Raw genomic sequence first — 25966 nt, 5'->3', positions numbered from 1 at the left:
AATTGAAACAGGATGATTGAGATAGATATATGAAAGTTTGCTTTCAGCCGCGGAATGATTAATTTAGAACAAGTTCCATCTGAATAAAGTTAAGGAAGAATTAGACAAATTATTGGGAGAATGAAAAGATGGGGCAGGGTTTTTTTTTGGCTGATTCTGTATAAGCTTGTTTCCTTGCACCCATTGCCACTAAGTTCTGGGAATTCTCCAACACACAGTCCCAAATGTTTATACAATAACTGTCACCACACCAAAACATGGAAGTGAAAACTATACATATTCCTTTGCAGCAGAGTGTAATGTTATATTAATTAATTTTTATATCATGCTCCAACCAGTGCTAAACAGTTAAAACTAGAGGGATATAATATATAAATATACCTGTATCAAATCATATTGTAAGTCAAGTGACATCAGGATATAAATTTCTATATATAGTAATAATAATCATCATCATCAGCCATTTTCAATCCACTGCAGGATGAAGGCCTCTCCAGCAACTTTCCAGTTCCTTCTGTTTTGAGCACTGGCCATCCATTTACTACCCACAAACTCATGAATTTCATCTATCCATCTCCGCCTTTGTCTTCCATGTTTTCTTCTAGCTCCTCTTGGATACCATTCTGTTATTTTCTTAGTCCATCTGTCATCATTCTTCGAGCTATGTGTCCTGCCCAAGTCCATTTTAGTTTTGATTGGATTTCTTTTTCCCTATAGGTTTCTTGGGCTTTATCACTTTCAGAAAGTTGTAATATTCCTTGTCGATATCTTGGTCCTGAGCAGTCTGCAGAAGCTCAAACTTGTTCTTAAGTTCCAGTACATACTGCTTTTTCTCCTCTTCTGTTATCTCAAAGACCTTTGTATTATTTACTCTAGTCAGTTTTTTTCCTTTCCTTTATCTATATCAAGTGTACATCTTACCATTCTGTGATCACTTCCAACATTTACCTTATTCAGGACGGTAACATCATTCACAATATATCTTCTGTTAGTGAGGATGAAGTCGATTTCATTAGTTAATCCATTTGGACTCTTCCGTGTCCACTTTCTATTCGCCCTTTTCATGAAAAAAAGTGTTCATTACTGACAGTCCTTGAGATTCTGTAAATTCCACACGTCTTTCACCTCTTTCATTTCTTTCACCAATTCCAAAATTTCCTATAGTTCCCCTTTCTGTGCTGTTTTGTCTTTTTCTAACCTTAGCATTGAAGTCCCCCATAATAATAGTGTAGTGGGTTTTCTGCTCATCTAGAAGACTCAATTTCGGTGTACATTTCTTCAACCTCTTCATCATCATGGCTCTATGTGGTGCATAAATCATTATAATCTTTAGCTTGTACCTCTTAGAAATCTTGAGTATTAGTCTTGACACCCTTGGTGATGTACTTTTGAATTCCAAAATGTTGTTTTTAAAATCTTTATGGACCAGAAACCCAACTCCACCTTCACTCCTTTCACTGTTTCCATTGGTGTACAGCAGATTTCCACTTGATAAACTTATAAGTGATTCATTTCTTCTTCTTGTTTCAGCCAAACCAATGATATTCCAATTCACATTTTCTAATTCCTTTTCCAGCTCTAATATCCTGTCTTCACCGATGAGTGATCTTACGTTATAACAGGCCAAGTTCAGTTTCTGTGCATGGCAGCCTGGTCGTACCCAGAGATTCTTAGCACCCTCTGCTTCCACTCTGATCCTCTCGCTGCCGTAAGAGGGAGAGTGAAAACTGCTGGGGACTGAGGGGCATTTGTTTTGTCGTGCTGTCATATGCTGGAGCGTTTGGTCTTTTCCTCTTCACGCTGACCAGGCGTCTTGAAGAGAACCACTCTACACATTCGTTGCCACCCAAGTGACGTAACAGGGCTTACCATCGAGAAGGTGTGCATGAGTGGATTTTAGGGAGGCAGGCCAACCGGAATTCTCTTAAATCTTCAGTAATAGAGAGATATTGGATCCATCAGTGTTTTAGGCTGAGTGTCTGATAACACACAGGATACCTGTTCCCCTCTAAGCCCCAATAATAATAATAATGATGATGCATAAATCACTGCATATCCTATCTATCAAAAAGCCACAAAAAGGCAATGGTTTATGGAAGCACCAATGAGCAAACATTAGATGGTCAAACAGATCAATGAAGTATTTTTTTAATATTCTCACAAATTAACTCTGACAAACCAACTGTTTTAATTATATGCCCCAGATATCCCATTTTTACTGGACTGAATTGGAAGGCACTGGCTTTAATTAAATAGCTTGTGAAACCTATATTGACTGAGGCCACATGTAGGGGAAAAAAACACAGAATGAGCATTAATGCTGAATAAAATCATGCAATGGGTTAAATGTGTCCACTAACTTCAACGTTGAAAAGGGTAATGCGTGATGAAAAATAGTGACAAATATGCATGTGAGGTGTGACAGTAAAGTTTCTGGACTGATGCTAATGGACAGATTGTCCATTAGGCTCACAGGTTGCAAGTACCAACCAGTTTCATTAGTAGTGTTAAATTGTTCCATGTCACAATTTTGCAATAGAGCAACAATGTGATGCAAAATTCTTTACTTTCTTAGGACATACTTTTTCTGCAACTGTCAAACAAATTCGTTTTACAAATTCTCCATTCGTAAAGGCTCTTCCTTCTTCAGCAATGATTTGGGAGGCTCGAAAACTAGCTCTAACTGCAGATAAATTTTGATGAGTAAAAATTATAATCTTCTGTTGTTGACTTTGAAAAGTTTGGGTTAGTTCTTGGAGTTTTTTCTGCCGCAAAGCTCCTTGAAATTTATCATAATTTGAGGCATGTTTTGTGGTGTAGTGACGTTTCACATTATATTCCTTGAACACCGACAAGGCTTCATGGCAAATAAGACACGTGCAAGTATCATTGAGCAGTGCAAAAAAAAGAAATTAATTGGCCACCGCTCATTAAAACACGACACTCAGCATCAACATTTCTTTTTTTCGACATCAACTTAGACATGATTTTTATGGGGTCACTGGAATAAAAAATACTCTTAAATACTGACGTAAGCAAGCACTGATGTGTCTTAAAATTTTCTGAAATATTTTAACATAAAGGTTATTATTATATTCATATCACTCTTATATCACGGGAAATTAATAATAGGTGATTATCCCATTGTATAAAGCAAAAATAAACTACATTTTTATAATATAAAACTATATTATTAATTACAATATAGTTTAATAAGCTGACGTTTCATGTATCTTACTGATACCCATCATCAGATGTGGGAAAACAAAAAGGGCTACAAATTTGAATATTTTAGGATATTACAGGTACAATTACTAATAATACAATTGCAATTACCAATATTACAATTTGCAAATTACGATTCTAAAGTATAAAGTTTTGAATTGCTGTTATAATAGAAAAAACAGGAAATCTAAGGTAATACAAAGAGATTAAATTCATACCTGCCGACAGCCTCCTCTTGCCGATGCTACCAGAAACTTTATGTGCATACAGGCTGCCAGCAGTTAATTTATAGCAGAGGGATTAACTCCATTAACCAATAGGATAGTGTCACATTTTTATCCTGGATTCTTGTATAGTAGAAGCCAGGAGTGACCTTTTCTCCCATACTCTGTATATCAGGGTTCATATGCAGGCTGGTTGAGGATCTTACCGATACCAATCATCAGGCCATGCTGCTGGTGTCAGGTTTTATCCTGGATCCGGGATTCTTGTGTGACCTAGGGGGTGACCTTTGCTCCCATACTCTAGACATCAGAGTTGGTGCGCAGGCTGGCAAGGGATATGGAAATCCCTAATCACTGTCTCTAATGTCTATTGCTATTTAATGACAGGGTCAAGATTAATGGATTATTTTAACGATGTTTCAGAGAATAACTTTGAGTGGAAATAAAGTTTATATGTAACAAGACTAAGCTGACAACACATAGAACAACACTATTAATCAACAGACAAATGTTAAAGTAATCTGTAAAATGTTTTTCATAAATTTTATTGTGATCTAATATTAACAATAATTTTTATGATCTAATTGAAATATCAGTGGGCCAGATAAAATTCTTTCGCGGGCTGGATCTGGCCACAGTTTGGGGACCCCTGGGTATAAACAGTTCAAAGATTGACGTGAGGATATTCACAATGACCCAAGAAGTGTGTCTGTCAACCTCCTGAAATGAGGACAGAGTTGCAAAAGTTCAGGAAATTGTGGCAAGTGATCATCAAGATATGAATAAGGAGATGACTCATCAAATTCTGAACGAAAGTTTAGAGAAAAGGAAGGTCTGTGCAAAATTTGTGCCACTCTGCCTCATGGAAGAGCAGAAGCAACAAAAAGTGTCATCATGCAAAGACTTCATCCACACTTGTTAAGATGAGCCTAAATTCCTCAACTGTATTGTCACTGGAGATATGCGTTGGGTGTTTCAGTACAAGTGTGAGTGGCCAGCAGCCAAAGTGCACAAATACACGTGCTTAAAGTGACTGGGGTTTTCAAGTCCATGACTGCTAAATACGGTGCCGTTTTTATGTATTCTCTATATCTTTTACGGCCGCCATAGCCAAGTGTTCAGGCGAGATGGCACATAAGTACATGTGCTTTGAATTCCTCTGACTTTGTGGTCATCCCAGAAAACAGAAAATTTATTTTTATCCCCTGGCCTGTGGTCGTGACAGATAGGTTGCAACAAACTGTATTTTGTACATCTCATTATAATTATTCTTGCAATAATCTTCTTCAACCCAGAGATGAAGTATCAGAGCATGCACTAGACTTCAAAATCATCACCAAGGTCCAAAAAGTTTCATCTACAGAAGTACAGGATCGAGTTAATGCTAATCCTGTTTTTCAACAAACAGGTGTGTGATTCACAAGAAATTTGCACCTCAGGAGGAGAGAGTCGATACTGTATTCTATGTACAAGTGCTTCAAAGAATATTAAAACATATTTCCCAGGTGAGGCTGCAATTTAGAGAGAAAGGCAGCTGGGTTCTTGTTGCACAAAATGCCCCCCCCCCACACACACACACACATTTTGCTCTTGTTGTAAAGATATTTCTGAAGAAATATGCCATTGTACAGATCAACCAACCATCCTACTCTCTCATTCCAGCACCAGAGAACTTCCTCTTTCCCAAGGTGAAAACTGTCCTCAAGGGAAAGAGATTTCAGGATGTCGAGGATATAAAGAAAACATAACGACCAAACTGAACATCATCTCCTCACTGACTCTTTTCAGAAAGTGTTAGAACAGTGTAATAAGTGCATTCAATCAGATGGTGATTACTTTGAATAAAAATAAAACCATTTTTGTACTCCTTCGCTTTGTGTTCTTTTTATTGCACCAGTCCAGGAACTTCACTGGCACACCTTGTATTTACTGTTGCTGGTATAAAAATAAAAAGGATATAGAAAATAATAAAAACAATTTTTTCTTTCTGAGGAGAGAGCTATCAGTGCACTGTACTAAAAAATGTCAATGTAATGTGAAGGTGACAACCTATATACAAAATGTACATGGTATTAACTGAGAATCATATTATAAAAATTGACAAAGGACAGGAAAAAGGTCAAGTTATTCAACATATTATATCCAAAGAATTAAGCAGAACAAATGCATATAGAGAATTAATACTTATGGACCGCTTATAGAGAACTGTCAAAGGCTGCAATAAAATTTAGGTAACAATGTCAAAAGTTGTTTCTTGCATACCACTGTTTTATGATCTCATTACAATAATTAAATATGCTAGTCAGACAAGACTTAAATTTCATTAAATCCTTTGATACTGTACCACATCCGATTGTTGTATGAATTATCAGGTGATACAGAAGCCTAATTTCTTTCCTAATAAAATTAAAGCCTAATAAAAGTGATCATCTGTTTTAAAAATATATTTTCAAATAGATAATCATTTATAATTATAAATTAGTCTGTAATCAAGTCACAAAGGAGGATATGCAAGCTAAGGCAGATTACAAGAAGTCTCTGGCAAAGAATGCCAAAAAAAGCAGCAAAGACTTCAATGCTTATATTAACATTAGAGGGTTTTTTTTTTTTTTTTTGGTAGTTGTTGGCGCATAGGCTTCTGTGGCCATAATGCACCTCCCAAGGTTTTTGCAGTACTTTGATCCAAGCCCGAGGCGGGAATCGAACCCGCGACCTTTGGGTTGCCAGGCAGGCACTTTACCCACCCGGCTAGCCCGGTCGGCCACATTAGAGGGAAAGGATTGAATCACATCAGGGCAATTGATGTCTATGGGTTAACTGTTGACGAACCTGCTCAAATTACAGACAAATTGAATAGATATTCTGCATCTACATTCATGCATGGGACTTCTTAAGGGAAGGGGATGCCAGAAGTTTATCACACTGTAATGAGGAGCTAAATGACATTGTTATAACTAAAAGGAAAGTGGAGGAGAAATTGTTGAGGACAAACATAAAAAAAGCATCTGGTGTGGATAGAATTTATCCAATTATATTAAGGGAGGCAGAAAAGGAGGTAAGAAAACCATTAGCCATAATTATGAGAGCATCCCTGGATTCAGGAGAGGTCCCTATGGACTGGTGATGTGCAAATATATCCCCCAATTCATAAGGGGAATGAATCAAAAGATGACATAAGTAATTACAGCCCTGTTAGCTTAACATCTGTTCCAAGGAAAATATGGAGTCACTGGTTAAAGAAATAATGCAGGACCATTAGGACAGGCATGCAGTTATACTGCAATCAGAGCATGGATTTTCATGGATTTACTGCATCATAGTAACATCAAATCTGATAAGTTACTATGATGCAGTGACCATGGAATTGGATGCAAAAAATAATTTTGATATCATATACTTGGATTTCAGGAAGGCTTTTGATACTGTTGAGCATAAAAGACTGCTGTACAAACTGGAGCAATGTGGCCCTAAGAGCAAATTACTGCTATGGATAAAGGAATGATTAAGTGGAAGAAGACGACAGAGAGTGGTTATCAATGGGCACTGCTTATCGTGGACTAATGTTATTAGTGAAGTTCCCCAGGGTTCACTGCTGGGTCCATTGTTGTTTTCAATATTTATCAGTGAAATGAAGGTATATCAGGCTTAATGTCTAAGTTTGGAGATAATACAAAGGTTGGTTAATGACAGTCAGGGTAAGCTACTGCAACAAGATCTAGGAAAATTGGGTTGGTGGGCTGAGAAATGACAATTGAAATTGTACATTGACAAATGCAAGGTACTTCAAATGGGTAGCAGTAACCCCAGAATAACTTATCAGGGTAGTGGAGAATGAAAAAGACCTGCAGGTAATTGTGAAGTCAGACATGAAATTCTCTGAGTAGTGCAGATGTGCTGCCAGGATAGCTCATGGGGTTTTGTCTATGATATACAGAAATTTTGCTAGCAGGGATAAGGAGGTAATTATCCCTTTGTATAATGCCATGGTTAGACCACATCTTAAGTATTGTATACAGGTCTGGATGCCTCACTTTAGGAAGGATGTAGACTTGCTGGAATGGGTGCAGAGAAGGCAGGTTGGCAAAGGGAACAAAAGGGTGCTTTTACCTAGAGAGGTTTCAGTTCTGAAATTGCAGCATCTCAATACTAGGCACCTGCAGGGAGATTCGATAAAGCCTTGAATGAATTGAGTAAGCTGAATGTTAATGTTATTCTTCCACTTTCTGAAACTACAGACATGAGGGAGCGTAAATTCAAGCTATGGAAGGATGATTGCAGGATAGGTGTGGGGAAGTTTGCCTTCAGCCAGCAGGTGGTTGAGTGTTGGAACAGGTTTCCATCTGTTGTGGAAATGGATGGGCTGAATAAATTCAAGGGAAAGCTAGACAAATTCTTGATGGTACAGATTAGTGAACTGTTTGTTTCTTTTCTTTCTTTTTTTTTTAATTAGCTGATGCTATATAAGCTTGCTTTCTTGAATCATTTGTCATTACTACTACTAATATTACTGAGCACAGTGTTTTTTCTTTTTTTTTTATGAAAATCTCAAATAAGAAAGGTATTATAACTTATAGTGCACTTTGTATCAGGCACTGGTTAAAAGTTGAAGAATATACTTGTCGATATTAGACTTGAATTTCTGTAGATTGTAATTTTCAGGAAATACACATGAAGGAAGATTGTTTCAGAAAACTGAAGTCAAAGGAATAAATAAGGAAGAAGAAAAGTTGGTTCTGTGAGTTTGAAGTTTGACAGTAAAAAGATTCTGATTGGTTGTACCACGTGTTTGGACTGGTTTGGAAGAGAGATGGGGGAATTATAGAAGCCAATTCAGAAGAACAATGCCCATGGAAGGATCTACAGAAAGGCATGCAGCAGAAACAATGTCTATGAGACAGAGTGGAGAAACTGTCATTAATTAACCTAACTGCCCTCTTTTGAATGGAGTCTAAAAGCCTGAGAAAAGTTATGGAGGCACCAACCTAGATGTGGGAACAAATATTCCATGGTAGGCAGCTTTGAAATCTGCACAGAGTGAGTAGTTGTTGAGAAGAAATGTAACACTGAGAGCACGAGAGAAAACCCAGTTTTTCAGAAGCAATATTTGTGGTCGGCTTATGCACAAGACAGATTATAAGTCAGGGTAATCCCTAATAGAGATATATTATCTTGTCTAAAAATCCGAGTGTCATTGAAGATAAGCATAGGAGCAGAAGAATCCTTTTTGCAAGTTAATGAGAGTAATGAGGCTATCTCAAGAGGATCTAGATAAACTAAGTAGATGAGCTGAAAAATTGCAATTGAGGTTTTACAATAATGAATACAAGGTACTGCATTTAGGAAATGGTAGTAGCAGCAGCAGTATGAGAAAAACATACCATTTAGGTAGTGGTAATCTTAGAACATACTGATTGCACTAAACGTTTTGTGCAACCTTTTCCATATTACACTACAAAACTCAAGGTATAAAAGAGGTGGGGTAACCGTACAGTCTGATAAAAAATTTTCTGAGCAAGCTGCTAGGGCAGGTCAAGGGATTCTGTCAATGAGATACAGGAAGATTGATAACAGGGACAAAGAAGTGTCATCTCACTGTAAAAGGCAATGGTTAGGCCACATCTGCAATACTGCATGTAAGTTTTGTTACCTCATTTTAGTAAGGACATGGATGGATCTGTTGGCAAGGGTAGAGGAGGAGGAGAGCACAAAGGAATCTCTCTCTCTCTCTCTCTCTCTCTCTCTCTCTCTCTCTCTGAGAGAGAGAGAGAGAGAGAGAGAGAGAGAGAGAGAGAGAGAGAGAAGAGGCCATAAATTTAAAAAGGATGGTTGCAGAATAGATGTACACAAATTTGAATTCAACCAAAGAATACAGTGAAAATTTTCCTTTGGCGTTGTGGAAGTGAGTAGTATGAATAAATTTAAAGGTTTGGACAAATTATCAGAAGGAATGGGCAAATTAAGTTTTTTTGTGTATAAGCTTTGCTTTCTTACATGACGTTGCAAATACTAATACACATTTTACTAGAAAATGTCTGCTTATCCTTTATTTTATCATTTTTTATTGTGAAAACTCCGCAGCCGTTTTTTTTTTTAATTAAAACAACCATAGCTACGCAACCATTCAGAATAGAACATGTCCTTACCCCACCCCATTCTGGACCCAAAAATACATGGCAGAATGTTTTGCACATACATTTGAAACACCCAGTACAAAGGTAATTTTATTTATTTTATTATTACTAACTAAATATATTCCTTACAGCTACTTAAAATATGTAATGAAATCAGTCATTTTACCAATTTTATTGCATATTTTATTTCAGTGTTGCATACAAGTACCCTTACAGACTGTGCAAGTGTAACCATGGTCTGTGCCACTGTCCTGCATCTTCATCAAACAGTTTAAATTAAAACAGGCCATATCCCTATACTATATTTCTAGGTTATTTTCTGGCAAGGAAATTAACTATTTTTACAAACAAAAAATAGACAGGCACTTGGCAATAATTAAGGATTAAGAAAATTAAAAGATGAAGTTGTTTATTAATGAAGAACAATACTTTCCTTAGAGGTTATTTTATAAAGAGAAAAAAATAAATAAATAAATAGGACATCTGAAATTAGAATAGCTAAAGACAGAATTCCTAAAACAAATAGAACAGCTTTATAATTTAAAAAATTCGGTAACTCACCTCAGAACAATTACCTCTCGCTTGATTTTTTGTTATTATAAGATTGGTTGTAACAAATACAGCATTGTTTTCCTACAAATAAAAGAAAATAGTGAAAGTAACAAATTTATGTCAGTTAAAATTTTACAAAAAAAATTAATTTAATTTTACTTCAAGCATAATAACAAAAATTAAAAAGGTTAAAATACATATTAACAAATCAATAACCATATGAATGGAAATATAAACTTAACTACCAGTAAATGTTAATCCTCTCTTTTCTCTAAAAGAGTACAGGGTTCTTAATATTAACTGGCTTACAACTCACCTGGTTTCATCTACATGTAAAAAACAGGAAATGGTGCAATAATAACTAGGATTAAGCAATTTCATTGTGAAATCTGTGTGATGCATTAAGCTGACAGTGCTACAGAGAATGATTTAATGCTACATGTAAATGCAAAATTGCAAGACAAAGCAAACCTAAAATGATTTAAACACTAATAAGTGATAATTAGGTTTTTTAACAGGACATATGATAAATACTTATAAATTACAAAAGAACATCCTATTAATGCTATATTTTGAAATTCATATAAAAAAAAATAATTTTTTCAAATAGATGATCATGCACATGGAAAGAAACTTCCTAAAAATAATATCTTTGTGGTCTTTACTTTTTAAAAAGATTGCAAAAAAAAAAAACACATTTGTTATGTTTTTAAAGGAATATGTTATGTAATGGCTGCTAAGGTATTGCTAAGAAATTGGTTTAACCTTCTTTTAATTAACTTTTTACAAGAATTTGCCAAAAGTTAATTTAAAAAGATATTGAAAATATTAACAATCTATATGTTGATTTCCATCACTGTAAATTACTGTATAAAAAAAACTCCTCACACCAACTCTATATATATGTTCATATATTCAAAATATCATTAGTTGTATTGCTAATGATATATTGCTAACTTTTCACCACTGAACATCGCAAACAAGGGTAGATCTGGAGGTGGGGGAATTAGAGTAATTACCCCAGATTATTCCAAAAGTATGGTAATACAGAATGTTCAGCAACTGCCACAAGATTTACTGAAAGCAAGAGACAATTGTGGGGGCAGGGGTTGCAAATAGTGAGCCGGGAATGTCTTAGTTGTTAAACATGATTTTGGTTAGACGAAGACAATTTTTCAGAAAGGGGAAGGATGAACACCCATGACACCATTTTTCGGCAATGGGCAATCCTCATTCCTATATCAGTTGTCATCGAACTGTTTTTCTTTCAGGAATGTTGCACCATTGATTGAAAACCTTCAGTTACTGGTTTGTATAGTATCTTATGTACGGCGGCTCCAGAATGTTAGTTCAACTCTGCCCAGGTACTCTGTGATTATACAGAAACTCTGTAAAATGGCCAGAAATGCATGTAGTGTTATGTTTGTGCAGTGTGTGTGTGTGTGTGTGTGTGTGTGTGTGTGTGTGTGTGTATTCTTTAGTTGTTTCTGGCCTCTTTGTCACCAGGAAGGTGATCACCTGGAAAACCTGCCCAAGTGTGGCCCACCTCCGCTGTGGGAGGTGGGCCACAGCTAAGTGTATACCAAAATAAAAAAAAATTGTGCCGAGCATGCATAGCAAAAGTTGCATGAAGCTTCTTTAGAATCATTTATTATTTCAATGTTACAGTGGTTTAATATTTTACAATTGTTTTATAAGTTTATTACAAAGTTTTTACAGATTTAATATGGTAACATCAATACAATTGACTTATGATAACTAAAATATGATGCATAAATTTCAGATTTCAAAGTTATTTTTTAAAGTAAGTGTTGTTGAAATACTCCATCAATGGTTGTTCCAGATCTAGTCGTTGAAATTGTCAGATCACTGTTCATGGTTAGATTGAGCTTTTGAAAATTTCCATGGAAAGTTTTTATGAAATACAGTAGAGAATAACGAAAAAAATATTTTGGTTTTTAAATTTGGACTGCTAGAAGCTGAGATGCAGCAATTTAAAATGTAAACCAGACATGCTTGCAAGTTACACCCTGGCCGCACTGTAGGGGTACTTGATTATGTCATACGCCACTGCTACATATGGTGCTGCGTCGCTTGTGCCTAGTGCGGAGTGGTACAATGGCAGGGTGTGATGAATCATTTAGTGTCGCATTTTCGTGGTGATTTTTGTAAATCCACGGATGCAAGTTACTCCCATGTAAAAACTGCCTGGGGCGTGCTTAAAGAAGTTTTACTTCAATAAAAAAGGCAAAAACATAAATAAAACAAGGTGAGTGTAGCAGTGCATTTTGAAACAGTTTAGATTTAAAACAGCAAGGATGCTGTAACGTAGATGATAAGATGGCAGGTGAAGTAGTAGTAGTGGCATGTGATGCAAGAAAGCAAGTGTATGAGCTTATGCAGCATCATCCAAAAAAAAAGAAATCATATCATTCCCTCCGAATGCCTGTCCAGTTCCTCCTTAAATTTATTTAACCTATAAACTTCCACAACGACAGATGGAAGTTTGTTCCAGCAATTAACCACCCGCTGGCTAAAGGCAAATTTCCGCACATCTATTCTACATCTGTCTTTTCTTAATTTGAATTTATGCCCCCTTAGGTTCGTAATCTGAACAAGTGAAAGGAATCCATCAGAATTCAGCGTGCTCAATCCATTCAAGGCCTTATACACCTCAATCAGATCACCGCACAGGTGCCTAGTCTCCAGCCACTGCAATTTGCAGAATTTAAGCCTCTCTTGGTAAGAGGATCCCTTCATTCCCCTCACCAATCTTGTTGCCCTTCTCTGTACACGCTCAAGCAAAGCTACATCCTTCCTAAAATGAGGCCTCCAGACCTGTACACAGTACTCAAGGTGTGGGGCCTGACCATTGCCTTATACAGAGGGACAATCACCTTTTCCCTGCTAGCAAAATTCCTATATATCATTGACAAAACCCCATGACCTGCCCTGGCAGCCTGTCTGCATTACTCAGAAAACTTCAAAGAAGTCAGTTTCTAGAGATATCGACAGACGTTGCAGGAGTTGGGTTGGTTCCTTGTTGTTGTTGTTGAGATGATGATAGACTCGAGAAAAGTTGCTTTCTTTTGGTGAAAACAGCAGAGGTAAATTTTTGTAGAGCTGAGAACGATAGAGAATTTTCAATCAGTGCCTCTTCATTTCCTTCAGAACTGACAGCAGTTTGTAGTGTAGATTTGTCATTGTGGTATAGGTTGCAGCAATACAGAATGTGCGTCCAGATTTCTCAGCACCACACAAGCAGAGATTGGTGTCAGACAAGCCAAACTGTAATAGTTTGGAGTTGATGGAGTTGTGCCCAGTAAGTATATATGATGTTGTTAAGTTGGGAGAAAACCATTTGCAAACATTCTTGTTGAGAGGAAAGGTAACAACTGGTACAAAAGAGCAGGTGACTTGACCAGTAGTACTGGAATCCCATTGTGATTGCCACACATTGGTAAGTTCATTCGAAATTCTCCTTTTCTCATTTTTGATGTCAGCAGTTAGGCTACACAAGATGCCAAGAACATTGCTAGGAACTCTTTGCTTTAGATGATAGCCCAGTCCTTTGAAGATGACATACAGGTCTAGGGGTAAGAATCCAGCAAGAACCTGCAGAGCATAGCAAGCAGCATAATCTGTTGAATGGAGATAAGCTTGGAAAGAAGATTAACATTAAGCTCTATGAAACCAGACTCCTGAAGCATATGTTTTTATTGGAATGAATAGTGCTGTATAATACAGTAAGAGTCTTCCTATTTAGTCCCCAGTCTGATTTGGAAATGCGGATAATTGCTGCAGTGAACTTCTTAATCTTCAAGGCGAGGTAATTAACATGAGAGGAGATGGTTAATTTGTCATCTAAAATTATGCCAAGATGTTTTAATTGAGGTACCAAAGAGATTTGTTTACCGTCTATCTTTATATTAGGAGGTCTTCTGTAATCTAACTTGCCCTTAAAAACCATCAGTTTTGTTTTATAACAGACATTCATAATTTATTTATACTAGATCACTTGATTAACTCAATTATATCAGCAGATTGTGCTACTTGAAAGCGTGATTGACCTGGAATTAGTAGAACCAAATCATCAGCATAAGCAAAAGGCAGAGATGTTGCCAGGTTTTTGCAAAAGCCCGCTGTCCAAAACTATGTTCCAGAAGAAGGGTCCCAGAACTGATCCCTGGGGACATCCTCTTGGTTCTTGAGAGAGAGAGAGAGAGACTGCTGTTTTGAGGTTACTCAGTTGAATCTATTTTGAAAATAATTTCTGATAACCTGACACAGTTGCTGAGAACACTTGGCTTTGACAATATGTCACCTAGCTTTAAGAAAGGTACAGGTCACCATAACATTTATGAACAATGGTGCATCAATCTACATTACATGCCCAATAAAAACAATTACTTCCTGTCAACCTTTGGCACAGACTGTCTACCTGGTAGACAGTGCCCTCTCAATGCTCAGACTTGAAATTGACAGTTTTTTGGTTGTGGAGTGATCTCGAAATGCCTATTGTTGAAAGAGATACATGTCAATAAGTTGTAGCAATTCCAATGGTTGTTTTTTTTTTTTTTTTTCTTCCATGAAGAAAAAAAAGCTGCCTAATTTCTCTGTGGGCACTCTTTATACCAATATAACCATAAATGAAACCTAATATACCCAGAAGAGGAAATTTAACCCAATACACCTAAAAAATTGGCCGGAGAGGGAAATTTAACTCGGTAGATACAAATATAGTCAGACAGGGAAATTGGACAAATTTTCCCTCCTGGTTATATTTGGAACTAAAAGTGTGATTCCATAAAAAAAAAAAAAAAAAAACAGTTTGTAGAGAATTACCATAAAATCTGCATTCCTCTGTGACCAATACCTCTCCTGCAATATATTTTCAAAATTTTTTGAAAAGCTTTCTGCTTGCTTCATCAGGACTTAGAAAAAATTTAATTTTCCACTAAAAGGACTGGAGCTTTGGTTTTTGGGTCATAGCCATACACACCTATGGTTCTCCACCAGTAATGACAGAAGAAACAATGTGGGTCAGTAATAGCATGTTAACAAAAATCCTGACAGGCAAGAACTCAGCTTTCCATGGTCATCAAATGAAGATGCCAGGTACAAACCTCACTGAAATGCACTGCAGTCCAAAAATCTTGCAAATAAAACTGACTGACATATCCCATAAGAAATATCAATTTCTCTAGCAACTTTGCAGATAGATAAATGATCACTCCTGATCAGATCACGAATGATTCGATTGTTAGTTTTTGAAGTTGAAAGGGGAAGTGAGAGCAAGGATGATATTTCAAGGACAAGTGGCTCTTCAAACTTATAACTACTGAAAATATCTTCAAATGACACACAGCATCTTCTCTAAAAGCTGTTTTAACATTTTGCAAGTTTCTGTTACACTTTTCTCTAATTTGACAAATTGACTGCACAGGAAAATCACTCATTTTAAAAATATGATGAAACACACAAAACACCTTATACAATGTGCACTAATTCAAAATGACTACAGATAAACGGGCGATTCATGTAATACTATGTCTAGTTGACCTGATTATCAGGTCACAACTCATTATGATTCCACAATTTCAAGATACAAAGCCAGTCTCTTAACCTTTTGATCATACTTTGTATATTCAGTAAATTAATAACAAAATATGAACTCTTCCAAAAAAAAAAAAAAAAAAAGCTGTTGCTAATATACAAAGTGCTTAAACAAATTGTTCTACACATCCATTCACATTTGTACACTTAGTGCACTGGTAGAATTTGCAGCACTTCAGTCAACTACATAACATGGAAAAATCATGGGGGGGGGGGTTCAGATATTCTTCTGATTTTAATGAAAGTTTGATTGGCTCAACAAAGCTTTCAGAAGAACCAAATATTAAATTTCATCAAAATTTATTTGTTGAAGAGGCTTATTATATGAAGATGAACATGTTGAAACTAATATGCTTATACATTTGCAACTCCATAAAAAAAAAAAAAAAAAAAAAGGTAGGATGTATAAGAAATTTAAATTAATAAATTGTAACCAATTCTAACTAAAAGGTTAAATGCAGTGTGCTGTGCTCTCATAAAAATGTTTTTGATGAACTTGTCACTACATTAACTTAATGTGATTAAACTTCAGAGACAATAAGTGAAACCAGAAGTATCTCTAAAAATAAATTTCCAAATAGAAAGCAGTTTTTATTGAACATACACATGCAAACATGTAGCTTGGAAGTGATATTCTCTACAATCTGCAGAGGATGTTAAATATCAAAGACAACAGACACTACTGATTCCTTTAAATGATCACTCAAAAAATTGATATTTACTGAAATTAAAATAATGTGACTGGCTTAAAATTACTTACTGAAGGGGGAACAACAAAATCTGGAATGTCCCAAATTCTATTATAATCACTTGGGTCTTTAATAAAATCTTCAAAATCAGCACTTGAATAATTTGTATATTCAACTCCTTTTACCTTTGTGGTAACAGCACTTTCAACACCATCAAACTCCTGATAACCTTTGTTATATACAATAACATACCTATAAAAAATAACTAAAATAAGAATTTAAAAAGGATAAAGCACAAATATAGTTAAAATAGACTTGTAATATATATTTTAATTACAAATGTATTTGAATTTTCAAAAAGATCAAAAATAAATGATGAAAAGAAGATTTCATTTTAAAAATGAGCATAGTTATCAAGAAAACTGAGGTTTTACACACAGCTTACACCTGAATAGAAGTATTTTGATTTCTTATGGATGAACAGGGTGACTCAGAATTTGCATAACACCAACTGGAAGTGTGAACTTATCACTGACAACTTAATGGAATTTATTCTGACTGTAACAACAGCATCATCAATCAATGTCCTCATGACCAACAGCTGTTATTTTTATGTATGTCAGGCCTTCGGTCAGTCACCAGTAGCACTGCTTACAAGTGCAGCATGTTATTTTCCCAGATGTAGCAAGTGTTCATAATTATGGTCTCCACAAACCCTACAATTCAACTTTTAAGATTAGCTATTAGTATTAGTAGTGGCAAATGATGCAAGAAATTAAGCTTATACATAAAAAAAAAAAAAAAAAAATTCCATATCATCTGACCATCCCCTCAAAGTTCCCTAGCTCCTAGTTGAATTTATTCAAACTACTCACTTCCACAACATCATATGGAAGTCTGATCCAACAATCAATAACCCACAAGCTGAAGGTAACTTTCCACAAATCTGTCCTGCAACCATCCTTTCTCAATTTGGAAATTGTGTAGACTGAGCAAGAGGAGGAATGTCATCAGCATTCAATTTAATCAATCCAATCAAAGCTTTAAAAGCCTCAGATCTCCACGAAGGTGCCTAGTCTCTAGATTCAATTTTCAGAACTGAACCCTTTCCTAGTAAGATCACCCTTTTGTTCCCCTCACTAATCTCGATGCTCTTTTCTGCACCCACTGCAACAGATCCACATCTTTCCTACAATGCTGCCTCCAGACCTGTATGCATTACTGAAGATGAAACCTAACCATTGACTTGTACAATGATATAATCACCTGCCTACTAATCCCTGCTGCCAAAATTAGAGTATATTATTATTATTATTAATATCCATATGATGCAAGGAAGCCTAAGGCTTATGCTGCACCAGGAAAAAAAAAAAAAAAAAAAAAACAGTTCCCGAGTAACCCTGAGAGAGAGAGAGAGAGAGAGAGAGAGAGAGAGAGAGAGAGAGAGAGAGAGAGAGAGAGAGAGAGAGAGAGAGAGAGAGAGAGAGAGAGAGAGTGTGTGTGTGTGTCGAAATTAGAAGGGAATCACCAAGAAAGAGAAGAATGATGATATCCAGCTCAGGACCCTGGGTGTGCCAAGCCCATACTCACCAGATGTGAGCCCCCGGGGTTTACCATTGACAAAATCTCATGAGCTGTCCTAGCACCCCATCTGCACAATTACCACAGCTTATTTTTTTCCATTCTCCATTACCCTGGGTGTGGTATGAAGCAGTTGGCAAGTTAATCTAGGATTGCTATTACCATATATAGTCCCTTGCATTTGTCAGTGCCATTTCTTCAATTACCATTTCTCATACCCCATGCCTAATTTGTCTTGATCTTGTTGCAGTATTATACCCTGATTACTGTCATTAACCCTGCCAAATTCATATCATCTGTAAACTTACACAAAGTCTGATATGCCTTCATTACTATCATTAATAAATACAGAAAACAATGATTCATCCCTTTTCTTGTCTTTCCTTCTTTCTTGTTTACATAAGTAAACAAGTCTTTGCTACTTTTCTTCACATTTTTTGCCACACGTCTCATAATCTGCCTTAGCTTGCTTAAACCATTGTGACTTGATTGTAAATTAGTTTATATCTGCTGTAGGCTTCTGTATCCTAATAACTTATATGCAACCATATATTTTTCATATCTCTGCCATAAATTTCATCAGTTCATATGACAACCATTTAGGTCCAAAAACTGAATAGCATCTTTTAGTAGTTGTAAAAAGCCATGTACCTTCTATGATTACTTCCTCAGTAGAACCACCAGCGTTTTTTTTTTTTTTTTTTTTTTTTTCAAATCTTTGGGTTATTTAAAAGTAGTACACTATCAACTCTCACACATTAGGATTATAAATCAATAATCCAAGAAATATCAAAAGTAACTACTGAAGCACTAGGTTAGGTCTTGTGAAACAGACCTAATTTTGTATTTTCATTAAAAGAGGGAACTTTCGGCATTTCCTTTAGCCAGAGGCTAAAGGAAATGCCAAAAGCCAGGTGGGCAGGAGCAGCAGTGCGTAGCACACGCTTCTTGATTAGACCGGGGTTCGAACCCGTGACCACCAAATACGGAGGATGCGGAAAGGTCAGGGATTGACCACCGCATATTCCCGGAGCAATATGGCCTTAGTTGCTAATGCTCCTAAAAACCAAATAACATAACATTTAGCCTCTATTCTAATGACTGTGTATATAAAGATTGAAATAAAAGTTATAGTAATTTTGCTACAATTAACCTTAAATTATTATTTTATTTAAAATATATAAGCTATTTTAAGTATTATTAGTAGAGCAAATGATGCAAAGAAGCAAGATTATATACCATTAGCTAAAAAGAGGGAAAAAAATACCCACCTCATTTGTCCATCTTTCTAATAATTTGATTAATTCTTCCTTAAATTTATTTAAACTAAACTACATAAACTACCTACCTTCATAATACCAGATGGAATTTGTTCCAACAATCAATCACTCTCTGGCTGAAAGAAAATTTCAGTGCATCTATCCTGAAACCATGCTTCCTTAATTTGAATTTATGTCCACTCATATAGTCTCAGAAACTGTACTGATTGAATCCTTCAGTATCAAGAATTGGATCTGCATTTCCCATTCAAAGCCTAAAGACACTCCAATCAGATTTCCTCACAGGTGGCTAGTCTCCAGATGCTGCAATTTGCAAAACTGAAGCTTTCCCAGTAAGAGAACCCCTTTTTTTCTTTCCTCTCACTGATCTCTTTGCTCTTCTCTGCACCCATTCCAATAGATCCACATCCTTTCAAAAATGAAGCTTCCAGACCCCAATGTGGTGCTCAAGATGTGTCTAACCATTTCTATGCACCATGCCCAATCATCACCTTGTCCCTGTTGGCAAAATTCCTGTATATCATTGACAGAATCCACATAAGCTCTCCTAGTAGCCTGTCTACACCTCATAGGAAACTTCATGCCAGACTGTACAATTATCCCCAGATCTTTTTTCTTCCTCCACTACCTTCAGAGTAGTACCACCTAAATGGTATGTTATTCTGGGATAGCTGCTGCCCATATTTAGCACATTGAATTTATCAATGTTAAACCTCAAGTGCCACTTCTCAGCACATCTGCCTAATTTTTCTAGGTCTTGTTACAGCATCATAACCTGATTGCTGTAACTAACCACCCTGAAAACCACTGCCTTATATAAAGAATCTAGCTTATTAGCATTGGCACTGATAGAGGCATATAATGCAAGAGAGATGCTTATACAGCAGCAGCCAAAAAAAAAAACAATTCATTTCACCTATCCATTCACTCCAAAATCTAGTTCTTCCTTGAACTTATTTAAGCTGTCAACTTCTACAACAGCAGATGGAAATTGGTTCCAGCAATCAGCCACCTGCTGGCTAAAGGCAAATTTCCGCACATCTATTCTACAACTGTCCTTCCTCAGTTTGAATTTATGCCCCGGCAAGTGCGTAATCTGAGAAAGGAAGAATCCCATCAGCTCAGTGCTTGCTCAAAACCATTCAAGGCCTTATACACCTCAATCAGACCATCTTGCAGGTGCCTAATCTCCAGATGCTGCAATTTGCAGAACTTAGGCTTTTCTTGGTAAGAGCAACCTTTTGTTGCCCTCACATATCTCGTTGCCCTTCTCTCTACTCATTCTGGCAGCTCTACATCCTTCCTAAAATGAGGCCCCCATACCTGTATGCAGTATTCAAGGTGTGGCCTGACCATCGCCTTATACAAAGGGATAATCACCTCCTTATTCCTACTAGCCAATCTGTATATCATTGACAAGACACCATGGGCATTCTGAAAGACTGCCTGCACAATTACCCCAGATCTTTTTGTTCTCCCCTAATCTAACTGTAGCACCACACAGTTGGTACATTACTCTAGGGTTGCTGCTACCCATATACAGTACTTTACATTTGTCAATGTTAAACTTCAGTTGCCACCTCAGCCCATCTGCTCAACTTTTCTAGATCCTGTTGCAGTAGTGTACTATCATTAACAACCCTGTCAACCTTCATATCATCTGCAAACTTGGGCATTAAGCCTGATATACATCAGGCTTAAGCCCAAGTTTGCAGTTCATCAATATCATTGATAAATAGAGAAAACAACAATGGGACCAACATCGAACCCTGTGGAACTCCACTAATAATATTAGTCCATGGGCAGTGTCATTGATTACCATTCTGTCTTCTCCCAATCAGCCATCGCTTTATCCATAGCAGCAACTTGCCCTTAATGATATACTGCTCCAATCTGTACAGCAGTCTTCCATGTGCAACAATATCTAAAGTTTTCCTGAAATCCAAGTATATGATACCAAAATTATCTTTTGCATACAGTTCCTTTGTGACCACATCGTAGCATCCAATTTGACTGTATGCTACGATAACTGCAGTCTGAACTATAACTGCAGTCTTGTCTAGATGATCCTGCAATATTTCTTTAACCAGTGACTCCATTATTTTCCCTGGAACAGAAGTTAAACTAACAGGTCTGTAATTAGTCATGTCTCCCTTTGATCCCCCCTTTGTGAATTGGACATAAAGCTGACATTTGCACATCTCCAGTCCATGGGGACCTCCCCTGAATCCACATATGCTCTCATAATAATGGCTAAGGGTTTGTTTGCTTGCATGCTTTTTCCTTTAATATAACTGAACGTATCCCTTTCTTATGTTTAAATTCAACAATTTCTTCTCCACTTTACTCTCAGTTATTATAAAATCCTTTAGCTCCCTGTTAGAGTTTGATAAACTTCTGGCCTCCACTTCCCTACAAAATTCCTCACGTGAATATAGATGCAAAATATTCATTCAGTTTGTTGGCTGCCTGAGCAGGAGCATCAACAGTCGAACCATCAACATCAAGTGGACCAATCTGATTCATTCCCTTCCTTCTAGAGTTTACTTATCTCGCATTCAGTGTCACTTTTAGTATATGACGAGTGTAGTCCAGCCAGAGATGCTGAATGCATGTTGATCATTCTAATAAAAATGTATATTACCAGATTAGATGTTGGTCACTGCAGTATAGGATATTTTCAATATTTCTAAAAGGTATTAATTTATTTAGAGATGTTATTAAGGAAGCAACTGAAAAGCTATAGCATTGGTATCATTAATGTTACATTTCATGTTTCACAGAAATTATTACTTCAGCAAACTTTTTTGGTTTAAAACAGTCATTTTGCTTCATCTTATATTAACTGAGTACAGAATTTAACCTATGAATTGAGGAATGAGTTTATATAAGATATTTACATTTCTAGAAATTAGCCTTTACACTTTTTTTGAAAGGGGAAGGAGGTTCAGAAATCAGATTTCTGTACTCCCCTATCCCCTCCAATTATGCTAGGTTTTAATTCCAAACTTTAACTTTTTGTTCATATAATCACAAGCTAGAAAAGCAATGTTTTTTCAAAGAATTCGTTTCACATACAATTATGTAAAACGTCAGAAAATTATAAAAGATAAGACTTGTATGCAGAAAGAACAAAACTTAAATAAAAAAAATACGCAGTCTAAGATCAGCAGTTTAATTTGTTTTAATTATGCACTCTACTTAACTTAAGAAATTTCTTGCAGCCACCAATAAATGATATATGACAAAGCACTTTAAAAAAATTATAAAATTATATCACAAAAAATGTAAAACATCAATAAAGAACAATTTACCAAAATAAATACACAGAGCATTTCAATTAAAAATAATACCAGGATCTATCTTGCTAATTTTTAGGTTTAGGCTATTTATCATCTGGACATTATCATATTTCAGGTTAAATTTCTGAATCTGATGTTAAAACTGGATATGTATTACCATTTATATTTATGATTTCTAAATTTAGATTATTCCTAATTGGCTGCATTTTTCTCAATGGGAAAGTTGTTTCTCATCCTGAATTTAGGAACTGCTGGCATTGGGGGGGGGGATACACAGACACAGGTTAACAGCAGCCACAATAGAGGCAAGAGCGATTTTTGCATGCTTCTATTGGGAAATACAGTAACCTGGAAAGCAACACAGTAGGGATTACAATCAGCTGAATGTCCTGATGGGAAAAACAAAGAACATGGGTTGGGTTACTAAGAGTCAAAATAGGAACACATATTTGCTTATATACTGATGCTAGGAGTACAATAAACAAACTTGATGAATGTAAAGCACACTGGTTAAGTCAGCAATTATAGGAATATCAAGCCACTTAAGACTATGCTATGTAGTGTTCTGTGTGCATCATCAAAGATTAGCATGAGTGAAGTACTTTTTTTGAGGAGAAACTACAGGTCCAAATTTCAGGATTAAAGTTAAGTTTTCTTAAGTCCACTGGAGAATTACCTGGATGCTGGCATTTAACAAATTGGTGGTGACTATTCAAAAGTTAAAGATGTTTCTTTAGCAGGATAAGGTTTATAAAATGGAGGGTGAAATATAGCGGGCTATCATTAGCAAAACTATGGATAGAATTTTCAGTCAATGGAAGAAAGAGATTAAATATACAAGATAAACTGCAACAAGCACTGAACCTTGAGAAATGCTAACATTAGTTGCAGTTTATCTTGTAGAAGATACTTAGAATACCATTATGCCAAATAGCATATTTAGATAGCACATTATGCCAAACACAGTCAAAAACTTTAGAAACACTAATAGCAACTGTGAGTTTCACTGAACTGTCCTGTCAAACTTGTCCAAAGATAAACATAAGCCAGTATATCACCAGTGGATCAACAAGCTTTCTGACAAATGATTGCTAATACTGATGGAATTAGTATTAGCAATCATTTGTCAGAAAAAAGGCCGAGACAGTTTAAGAATTAACAACAGTTGTGACATATTTTTCTACTTTTGAGAAAGAACAGAGGTAAAGTGCAATGGGCCACTGAAACTGAAAGGAAAGGATTTATCGCTGTTTTTTTTTTTTTTTTTTTTGGATTTGGCTGGATATGCAAATTTCCATGTAAATGGAAAAAAACTCCACCTAAATGGAAAGTATAAAAAGGCAACACAAAAGGGAGCGAGTTCAGAAGTACAAGTTTTGAGAACAAGTGTAGAAATGGCACCAGGACTTGGGCTTTCTTAGTATTAATATTGTTCAGAATTCCAATATTCTTCTGTTAGAAGGCTATGGAACGCATTAAGTGGAGAGTGTTTGTTATGGCAGGGGTAATTTATTGAGATCATCAATACAATTGTTGGAGAAAAAAAAAAAGGAGATTGCGTTATGTCAGCTTTATCTTTAGCTGATGATGAAATAGAATCAAAAGTTCTAAAAGAAGTAGTACACATAGAGAAAGCACGTAGAACACAGATTTGCTGTTCTAAATATTTTTCTGCAAAAAAAAAAAAAAACCAACCCACTTATCTATAAGTGTGGTTCAAAGTTGACCTGAAGCGGGGGGGGGGGGGTCCTGCAGCAGTACTGTTATTATATGCCATGGAATTGTAAGTCCAAGGTCTGTGAAGCAAACAATACAAGACAATAGAACCTGTCTTGTATTGCAGCTGTGAATTACAGGCTCCGAAAAAGCGATAAGTGTTTGCCTTTTTATTTACCTAATTGTTATTTTATATTGTACTTTATACGTAGTCTTATAGTTATAGTTACTCTGGTTATTTTTATTTTTTAATTTAGATAGAGTTTTTGTAGATTACTACTTAATATACGTAAAACCGTTATTTCCGTTCAAATCTTGTAGCCACTGTTTTTGTATAGAGTAGAAGAGAATTCAAATTTTCAATTGTGGTAACTAGGTAGCTCTAACGTATAATTATATAGCGTAATACGCATCACTGTATTTAGGATTCTATTAGATAGCATAGTATTGACAATTAATTAATTCAATTTATTGATCTTATTAATTTAAAATATCATGCCCCACACTAGAGCACCAAAGCAATGGGCACAAAGTGGCAGGAGTGAGGGGGGGGGTGATTCTCCAACGCATCACAGCCTAAAAAAATTGTGTAACTAGTGAAACGTTTTGCCGAACTCTCTGGATGTTTGTTTGTTATTTGGTTTTTAGGAGCATTAGCAACTAAGGCCATATTATGGCCTTAGTTGCTAATGCTCTAAGGGAATCTTAGTTACTAATCAGGGAATGACCACCGCTCCGAGGATATGCGGTGGTCATTCCCTGACCTTTCCCGCTTCCTCCGTATTTGGTGGTCACCGGGCTCGAACTTCGGTCTAATCAAGAAGCGTGTGCTAAGCACTGCTGCTCCTGCCCACCTGGCTACGGAGGCGCCAACTCTCTGGAATAGAACATGATCTAGCAAGGAGGATGTCTTGTTTGTGCCAGGTGCAGAGAATGTCTAGAAATTAGGCATCAACCTCAGCATTCTATTGGGGCATCTATGAGAGCTTGAGGTGTAGGGTAGATGTCCTCGAAGAAATTAATGAGGGGTCCGTCAAGCTCTCAGCTGCCCAACTCAACACCAGAGCTCACTCCTGGGCATCAGGCAACACAGCGGCAATCTCCAAGGCAGAATACGCTGGTCTCAAAGGAACTAGTTATTGTTGGTGACTCTATTGTCAGAGGAGACGGGGAATATACTGTGTAAAAAAAGATAGATGGAACAGGACCAGGGTATGTCTGCCAGGGGCAAAAGTTGATGACGTGGTAAAGCATATATTATCTTTTAAAGGGCACAAAAGGTGATATTGTTGTACACGTTGGCACTAATGACATTAAGAGTAGGAGATCTGCAGATTTACTTAACAACTACAGGTCAATGTTACAAAAAAAGTCATGAGTCAGGGTTAAATTTGAAAGTGTCTGCAATTCTGCCCCAGACACGATAGGAGGGAGTACATGATGAGAGCACTTGTGAATCAATTCGACCCTGGAGGAAATGTGCAAAGCTCAAGGAGTACAATTTTTCTTTCAGCGTGGTCTGTGCTTGTTAACCAGGAGAGATGCTTCTAAAGGGATGGGATACACTTAAATAGAAAGGGTGCAAGAATATTTGCTGATGCTATCGAGGCAGTGTTGGATGGGTCGGAAAACTGCTTTGGGGGATTTCAC

At 36.5% G+C, this 25966-nt stretch overlaps 1 protein-coding gene across 1 annotated transcript in view; it reads right to left on the bottom strand.

Annotated features, from left to right (window-relative positions):
- Nucleotides 1-25966, bottom strand: part of LOC150091542 (P2X purinoceptor 4-like) — a 151201-nt gene that overhangs the window by 99591 nt on the left and 25644 nt on the right. The window contains exon 3 of the mRNA XM_090384477.1: nt 10142-10213. Within this exon, the coding sequence (XP_090240603.1) occupies nt 10142-10213 (72 nt within the window). The remainder of the gene's footprint in view (nt 1-10141; nt 10214-25966) is intronic.

This window comes from Mastigoproctus giganteus, chromosome 1, assembly GCF_048544385.1.
Source record: "Mastigoproctus giganteus isolate SK-2022 chromosome 1, ASM4854438v1, whole genome shotgun sequence".
Lineage (NCBI taxonomy): Eukaryota > Metazoa > Arthropoda > Arachnida > Uropygi > Thelyphonidae > Mastigoproctus > Mastigoproctus giganteus.
Note: the sequence above shows the minus strand (reverse complement) of the source record. Positions and strands in the feature narration are given on the sequence as shown.